This window comes from Montipora foliosa, chromosome 13 (genome assembly GCF_036669935.1).
Source record: "Montipora foliosa isolate CH-2021 chromosome 13, ASM3666993v2, whole genome shotgun sequence".
Lineage (NCBI taxonomy): Eukaryota > Metazoa > Cnidaria > Anthozoa > Scleractinia > Acroporidae > Montipora > Montipora foliosa.
The window spans coordinates 16,756,455-16,765,701 of NC_090881.1; the positions used below are offsets into that span (position 1 = coordinate 16,756,455).

The 9,247-nt window shown below is 39.5% G+C and overlaps 1 protein-coding gene across 1 annotated transcript; it reads left to right on the forward strand.

Moving 5' to 3' along the window:
- Window positions 1-347: 347 nt before the first annotated feature.
- LOC137981781 (uncharacterized) lies at window positions 348-7,802 on the forward strand. The gene is made up of 3 exons (XM_068828832.1): window positions 348-660; window positions 6,087-6,227; window positions 7,318-7,802. The coding sequence occupies exons 1-3, from the start codon at window positions 348-350 to the stop codon at window positions 7,800-7,802; spliced, it is 939 nt and encodes a 312-aa protein (XP_068684933.1).
- Window positions 7,803-9,247: the final 1,445 nt, after the last annotated feature.

The following is a 9,247-nucleotide window of genomic DNA, read 5'->3' on the forward strand; positions in this document are numbered from 1 at the left end:
AAAGTACTTTGAGATATTTGTCGTCATTGAAAACTTTATGACGAAGCTAAGTCGGCCCAACAAATGTATAAATTAACACCTCTCTCTCCCTTTGTCTCTCGCTCTGCCTTTTTAGTGGGGACCCACATTCCTGACTCAAGTTAAGCTCCTCATGATGCAAATTAAATAAAGTTTAAACATGGTTTACGAAGAACTAGTCTAAGCCGTGACTCACTCTTAAACAAGGTCTAACCGAGGCTTCGCTTAAATAATCGACCCTTTGTCTGCCCTGCCGGGGTTTTCAGTAAAGAGTAAATTTTACTCTACGTACTTGCAGGGCAATATTTCGCAAAGTCTACATCAACAAGATGAACCCGCGATTTTGGTTCTCGGCTGTTTTTCTGATGACAAGGATTGGTATTTTTAGTGCAGCTAACCAAGTTTGTAACAACGAAAACTCTGTTGCTGGCACGTTTCTTAAAGGCCACACTTTTAAAACATTGTGGATTAAATGTCCATTGGAATGTGCCATCATATGTGACCAGGATATCAGATGCCAAAGCTTAAATTTCATCTTTGGCGGCAACATTTGCGAGCTGAGCAACAGAACGAAAGAAGCCAGGCCCAAAGACTTTTTACCCGATTCAAAGCGATTCTACATGAAGCGAGCTTTCAACAGAGGTATGGAGCATTAATAATTTATCTAAGGAATTCTATAGTAAGAAGAGATTCCTTGAGCACTAATTAAATTACTTGAAGATAGCTGGTTAAATGGTCTATCCCCGTTTGACATCTATGGTTGGCAGGAGTACCATATAGGCATGGGACCCATGAGTTGATTTTCTCATGGTAATCCGGGCTAATGGTATTGCTCGTGGGCGCATATGCACAGACTTGCCCAAAAGCAATAACAATGATTATGATAAAAGGCTAAAAGTTACTACGTTTTTAAGGAACCAAACGTTTTCGACCGTACGGTCATCATCAGTGGTACATGGTGGAAATTTAAATACAACTTGGTTTTCTTCGATTAAGTTATTCCCAAGAGGAACAGTTTCGCAATAAAAGAATGTACTTGTTTGTTTTGGGTTGGTTTCTCGCAAGCAATTAGCAGGCACTCCATTATTTTCCTCCGAAAAGTGGTTTTCTCGGTGCACCATGTGCATGCGTGGGTTGAATGTTTTGTATTTATTTATTTATTTGTTTTAATTATAATTTTATTCAAACTTTAAAATTAAAACAGAAAAATATGTACATAATTTACAGAAATATTAAAAAGAAAGAATTGGAAGCACTATACAACATTAGAAATTATTATAAATCATACGAATACGATCACTGTGTCAATAATCGTTGATCCTTTTCTATCATGACGGCCAATGATAAGCGCTCTAATCCTAAGTCTCGCTAATTCCTTATCGATTTCAAAGTCACTATTAGCAATGTTGAACGGAGCTCTACGAATACAACGTGAGCCTCTCAAGCACAGTAGTGCAGACCTCAGGAGGGCGAATGAGACTTTGGCGCGAATCCACGACATTGTAGTGCTGTAGTCCTCACCCTTCTTGATTGACAAAAGTTCAGCCAGTCTACTGTGATACCTCTTGCATTCATCTGCCATTCTTCCAGTGGGGTAAAGGAGCCTTGTTCGACTTCTAGCACCGCGCTGGCGTACATTCTCTTCTCACTCTCATGCTGGCGGTAGATTTCTTTTATGGTTAGTCCTCTACAAGACTCTGCATTCGGGTAACAAACCCTAACATCAAAAAAAGCAGAGCTTTGCCGTTCTTAGAAGCCACGAGCATGAATGTCAAGCCGGGCATCCGCTGCTCTGTTCGTATCAGGTGTCAGCACTTCTCCGTTTATCTCCGGAAGTACCGGTTCAATTTGGACATCATTGCATACCATCTTTAGCATTTCGGCTTCGAAATCGCGCAGCTCATTATGTCTTTGAATAATGAAGCCTCCAACGTCTGCATACCACGGCTATCATCATCATCATCATCATCATCATCATCATCAATACGCCCAACACGGCGGCCGTTTACAGCGTACATGATATTGGACATTCATGTTATGGTCGATTGACACCTGTAAAAACGAGGTATCCGCTGACCAGTATCGCGTGACCGTATCGCCGGCTCAAGATTAGAGCTCATCTTGGTCATCTTTTTTTTTAAGTTGACTGCTCAAGCCCGGTTAACTTTTTGTAATAAGGAAACCTAAACATAGACGAGGCTTAATTTTTCGCGCGCTTTCAGTGGTTCGACGCGGCTACACAGCCATACTAGAGAGCTTAAGCAACGACAACGACGACAGCAACAAGAACGTCATAAATTTGCATATTGTAGTAGGCAAAAACAATAACTTTGCTCGCCCTGCACGTGCGTTTTTCACTTTTGTCCATTTCTTTGCCGTCGTCAGCAAAATAAAAACGTGAAATAGCCAAATTTGAGGTTTTATGAGGAAGGTCAGCACTTGAGGATAAATATTCATTTTCTCCCCTAAATAAAATGCCGTTCCAACCAGTGTCATTTTTGAGGAACTACCACACCCTTGTCATATTGAAAATGTTGAAATAGTCACGAAGCGATTAAAATAGCACGAATTTATATTTTGAGATAACGTACTCGTTGCCGTCGCCGTTGTCGTTGCTTAAGCTCCCTACTACCTCAACTAAAGCTCTTAACAGCCGACGCTTTTCGTGTTCAGGTGGAAAACGGTTTGGAAAATGTTTTTTTCCTGCATTTTTCGCTGGTTTCAATACAGGTTTGACCGAGAGTCCATAATGGACTCTTGGTTTGACATATGTAGCTGTTGTCAGGACCACACTGGTGGCTACGCAGTTATTCAAGTCAAGCATCGGAGGGATATAAAGTTATAAAAGCTTAGTGTTTATTTTGAATTTGTTTTGAGCATAGGCGGCCCAAGCTCGCGTTACGCCCGAGACTTGGCTGTCAAAGCGTCACGTCAGCGACAACACTGTTCTAGACAATGAATAGTATCCAATAATGTATAGCGATTCCTTTTATATTATCAACCGAAATCGTGACATAATCAGTATCTTCCAGCCACAACGCAGACGTGAGCAGGGCTGGAGACTACCATGTTGTGTTTACCAACAGACCTTGGTGTCAAGGCTTCGGCTCTTAAGCATATATGCTATACCTTCATTGCGTGTCGGAAGAAAATTTTGGTGTCAATTTAAATGATTTTACGTGTGCTACATTGAAATGTAAAGAACTGCATGTGGCTACATCGAGTGTTTGAGCGAACGGCAGCGATGCGTAATACCCGATGTTGTTGAGAGTCGATCTGCTGATGTGTACATCTCCCTTGCTGGTTCGAATTAATTATTCCTTCGTTCCACATAGGTAATCAAAGATAAGTGAGTTAAATCTGAAATCCGCGTTTGTGCGATCGCTTTCAAATGCAATGATCAAATCACAAGTTCCACTTGCGGGCTCATTTTAAACTGATGTATTTTGATAAAATCTTCGACTCCGAAAGTATGAGAAAATGTGGGTTCTTCTGGATACTTGTCCGCCAAAATAACAATGAAAATATTACATCACAAACTTAAAGAATTGATCGCACGCCCAGCAAAGGTGGAGATCTGAAAGCGCCAAAGCCGACTTGGGATAAAGGAGGCAGCCCCACCCCAACAGGAATGGCGACAAAGGCAACCTCATATGAATTGCAAAAAGTGGAAGCAAGAAAGTTGCTAACAAGATAACATGGAACCAAAGACAATGTCCTGATGAAAACAAAATTCAACGACATTGGTGTGAAAAATGCCCCTGCAATTGTTCATCATCAAAAAAGTGGCCTTAATAAACAAGTTATAACAGTCCAGGAACAGCACCCCTGTGACTGCCTGTACTGGTAGGTACAACAATGCATTAAAGAAATTAAGGTGAGACAGAGCCTCTACCAGGGTAAATTACAGGAAACGAAGGACAAGACCCCTGCCTTGTCAAAGGTGGCAATAAAAATGACCAGATTCCATACCCTTACATTACGACTGGAAAGCATCAGACTTCCACTTGCCCAAGAGGCGAATTTCGGGTTTCAGACAGCCCGCTTTCAGCAGCGAAAGAAGCCCCCCCCGATACGAAAGCTGTGCCTTTTATACTCAGTGGGGTCTAATCCACAGCTTCTAACTCCAAGGACAATAATTCTGTAAAAAAGGGGACTAGAAATGGGTCTACCCTCTAGAGATTGAAAAAGTGCACCATCAACTTGGCCGCGCAAGGCAAGATAGTCCAGAAGGCTTTGCACAGGACCCACTATGCGGGCTCATTAAACTGGTGTGTTTTGATAAAATCTTTGACTCCGAAAGTATGAGCTAGAAAATGTGGTTGCTTCTGGGTACTTCTCCGCCAAAATATCGTTTCACCATCGATCTGCATGAGTGAAGTCCATTTTTGGAAGAAAAAGTGTAATCCACAACTGTATAAATAACTTTGTTCATGACCTCTCTTCGGGTCAGTGATCACATTGTGATAAAACCACATTTTGAATTATTAAATTAAGACGAGTAGTCTTCCCTGAGTCTTGATGAATGAATATCAGAAACTAAATACACAATGATTAAGTATTGACAGGCACAAATCACTCACCATTATAATCGACACAACCTAGTTCGAAATAATTACCAAGAAGATAGTGTATTTCATCAACCGAGCGCGCCATTTTGCTATTCCCGTTGGAACGAGATGCCGAAAAGACGTCTGGGATACTATTCATTCCTCCTCTGGTATACAGGGGTGCTTACCATTTAGCCAAAAAATCCGGAAATTTCGGTTGGAGGTCAAATGGAAAGGCAATTTTCCGGAAAATCTTTTCGGAAATTGTGGACAACCTCCAGAGGTAGTCCTCTTTTTCCGTTCGGAACGGAATTCGCGAAATGCTCTTACCATTTCCGAGAATCCTTTCGTTTCCAGGTCCTTTCTCACAAGATCGAGTAAAATATGCGGGATGGAATGCTGTGTAGTAAATGGTAAGCGCCATTCTCATCCAGTTGGTCATTAAATTCGGAAAATCGCTTACCTTTATGCAACGATCATTCCATCCGGATTATTTGGCTAAATGGTAAGCACCCCAGGTATACCTTCTACGTACACCCTCTTCCGTCAAAGACGCCTTCGCTGGCTAGGTCATGTGCGTAGAATGGAAGATGGGTGCATACTCAAGGACCTCGTATATGGTGAATTTTCAACCACTAAAAGCAACAAAATCGTCCATACCTTCGTTTCATGGCCGCATATAAATGTAATATGAAAGCATGTGGTATTAACACAAACAGCTGGGAAGTTCACGCTGCAGCCTGGAAAAAAATTGTCTCAAAAGGTCTGACTTTTGCCGAGAAGAAACTGAAAGACCAGGCAGAAGAAAAAAGAAAGAAAAAAAAAGCTGGTCAGCAACAATCTCATAACAAACTCGACAACGCACCAGTCTTTACATGCAATGGCTGAAGTCGACAGTGCAAATTGAGAATCGGCCTCTACAGCAACAGCAGACGGTACTCCTCTACAACCTCAACAGGTGCAACTCCATATAGTCGTTGACTGAAGGATGGGAATTCAGTTTCCCCCTATTGCTTTCCTTTACCTATTGTACTTTTGTATATGTATATTTTTTGTACATTGGTAAGAAGCTTCATTAAACTTAAACTATAAGTATTTGAATTAATTGCCTGTTAGACTACAGTTTTACATTTCTTTTACCTTTATTTCGAGTTATACTAACCACACAGAAAAAAATCCAAAACAAATTTTAAAAAATGAGCAAAATGAAGTTGACGTATTAAACTGGCTCTGAGCCTGGGTATTAATTTAACTTAGTATGTTCTTAAAAGTTTTTTTAATCTCAGCCTGACCGTTCTTATAAAAAGACTGATTTAAAAAAAAAAACATAGAAGAGAAAGAGTTGATGGACTCTTGCTGAGTCGAAATGAGTCGAAATGAGTCGAAAACCAATCAATCTTAGTTAAAACAAAGCTTTATCAAAAACTAATCATCAACATTGGGTCTGTACCAGGTTGCTACCACTCATCATTCATATTACGCTGATAGTTATAGAAATTTTGTACATTTCGCCTGCAGTGCCATTGGGCTCAATTCAGGAGCTTCCCGCTGAATCGTGCGCTGAAATCAAAGCGAGTGAAGGAAACACAGTTGCTGACAGCAAGCACTCGATATACTCAGATGAAAATGCTGGTCATGTTATCCAGGCTACTTGTCAAGGTCAGTACTACTTATTAGTACTTTTTGTGTAAACTTAATACAAATCTTTGAAGATCTCCTACTCGGGTTTAAGGCCATTCACTAATTAACTCAACAAATGAAATGAGCCAGGAATGTGCAAACCTTGCATGGAGCTTTTCAGGATTTTATGATCCTTCCTTAGAGCTATGACAATTCTCATATAGAAAATAATTTGAATACAGCAAGTTGTAGACTCCTTCACGGGACACTTCTGTTGACAATGAAGTCCTCTGTGCAAACATGTCTTCCATACACCGTTCTTTTAAATGAGGACCTAGCTCTTTTATATGACATGTACAGTGTACAGGTTGATATTAACCAAAGATTTAAGTAAGTAAGATTTAGGTTACAGTACGAACGTCTTTAAAGACTTTACTCATTTGTTTTTGTCCTTGTTTTTATGAGAAGTATAAATAACGGTAAAAGAAATGAAAAATGTACTCTCACAGGACAATTAAGTAAGATGCTTTGGGACGCATGTTAATTGCATAATACACTGAGGAACAACTCAATTTGCATTCCAACTTAGTATACCACACAACTTTAAGAACATTTTAAGAACCTTTTCGGGCTCAAATAAGCAAAGCATAAGGCTATTCAGTCTCAGCTCCAAAATTAGACTTTCTTATAAAAATAGTGCATACCAGCACGACTGGCAAAAGCTTACTTTTCTCTCGTTGAAAATAGCCCGTACATGTTGTTTAAAACAATAAGTAAACAGAATAAAATAACAATACGGTAATAGTAGACTAAACTTACAAGGGATAGCATCTGGTACCCAAATAAGACAAGCTTTACAGTTGGAAACTACCACAATGTAGGTACAAAACGTAACAAGTAGAGTAGGATTGTGAACAAGAAATAGGACAGATTTCAAATCGAATTGTTAAGCTTGCAATGGCCATTTCACACATCTATTCAAGACAGTTGTTTGTTCAAGCTATTCCTTTGTTCATTTGATTGTTTTTATGACAACTTTTATTGTTGATGATCTTGCCCTGGTGTAAAAAAGGTTTACGACAAAACGAAACATATCTTATTCTGGTAACAAAATAATTTTTATTTTCAGGGGTGTGGCAAAAAATCAACGAAGATCCAGTTTGCTTTGGATCTCGGGATGATCAATACGGTGTCTTGGTGATGACTAAAACTGGGAATGTAAAGGGTATGAAGCTCGTGCACAGAAACGGATCCATCAAATGTAACGGCAATGACGATGCTTCCTACTGGAGCTGCACCTACTTAGACGCGTATGCAAACAACACGTTTATGACGATCATCACAACTGCCGACAAAAGAGTCCTTATGCCAAGAGAAGAACATTTGAAAATGTTCAATTTCGGATATCATCCCTGCGACCAAAAAAAGCACTTCTACGTTCTTAAAGGAATTAAGCAAGGATCATCAGAGCTTCTTCTAAGCAGCCATTCCAGTCCATTACGTTTGTTGAAGAACCAGGAATTGCAGATATGGTATGGACAGGACTGGGCAGACTGTTCAGAGTACGACAACAGTGGTACCACTTGCGTCGATGTATTTGCCTTGTACCTGTGAAAAAAGGGGCAGTGTTTGTTGCAATCTACATTCTGATGTTCTGCATGTTTACAGATTAATTTTGTTGTCAGCTTCTCGTTTCTCGCCAGTTTTCTCCATGCTGGGCACTGACAAACAGAACCAGCCTCAAATTATTGAACTAAGCCAGTTTGTACCATTGTTGAGCTAAATCACGAAGCACTAGTTTGGATTATTTGGACTTATGGTTGATTTTAATTAAGTTGTTTACATGTCATTTCTGCCGTTAACGTTAAGTTCTATAGGGAGTAAGGGCCAGTAATTGGTAAAACCGCGATACAAAATCAATTCGACCACCGTATAGTTACAGAACTTGAATCCTCTAAAGCGCACGAAAACATTATGTCTTGTTCATTAAATGTCATTGCTTCAGTGGCTTTCCGGTTGAAGTTGACGTTGTAAATCGTAAGGTCTCTAATAACATGGTGGAAACAACGGGAAAGAAAAGTGTTCGAGCCAGTCAGGTGGCTACAGATATAAAACGGGCCATATTTTTAACAAACGTTGGACCAGGTGTAATTATCCATTGTAATTTTGGAAATTTCTTTTCATTTGAATGGTTGTTCACCAAGACTCGCTTTGAAACTGAGGCATGCAGCAACTCGGAAATGGGCTATTCTTAAAAGGTCCGTCACATTGCTTCTGTTCGTCCTAAAAAGATGCCAAAAGAAACTGTAGTCTTTTGTTTCATAAAATCTTCCCTTGACACAAGTTTTCAAGTTTTATTTATTTACAGCAATTAAACAGTTTAAGTTATTACTTGGCTAGCTTGCAAATAGCGAAAAGCTTGTCGCGGCAAGCCAGATTGTAATAATAATAATAATAATAATAATAATAATAATAATAATAATAATAATAATAATAATATTTCTTATATAGCGCCTATCCAGACGTGATCTAAGCGCTTTACAAGTCATGAAAAATTAAAAATAAATTCATAAACGAAAAAGTTATTCAAAAATTTCGTTGAATAAATAAGTTTTAAGTCGTGTTTTGAAAGTCTGGAGATTATCAGTGTTTTTTATGTGTTCTGGTAGATCGTTCCAAAGTTGTGGCGAGGCGACCGCGAAAGCTCTAGATCCATAAAGACTTCAAATTATAGCTGGTAGGGTTAAGACGGAGCGATGTAGATGAGCGGAGGGTTCTTGAAGGACGGTAGAGACTTATCAGTTCTTGTATGTACGAGGGAGACAAATCATGCAAAGCCTTGAAAGTGAGAATTAGAATCTTAAACTTTATGCGTTCATTAATTGGTAACCAGTGTAGATCTTTCAAGATGGGAGTAATATGGTTGAATTTCGAGGTAAATGTTATTAAGCGCGCGGCGGCGTTTTGTACATACTGTAGTTTTTTAACAGCATATTTTGGAAGATTGTACAAAAGGGAGTTGCAGTGGTCAAGTTTGGATGAGATAAAGGCATGCACAA

Bases quoted from the DNA above. Each gene is read 5' to 3' on its own strand.
- LOC137981781 (XM_068828832.1), top strand. From the start codon at position 348: ATGAACCCGCGATTTTGGTTCTCGGCTGTTTTTCTGATGACAAGGATT. The intron at 661-6,086 runs GTATGGAGCATT...TTTCGCCTGCAG, and splicing joins GAAGCGAGCTTTCAACAGAG to TGCCATTGGGCTCAATTCAG. The intron at 6,228-7,317 runs GTCAGTACTACT...TTTTATTTTCAG, and splicing joins TATCCAGGCTACTTGTCAAG to GGGTGTGGCAAAAAATCAAC.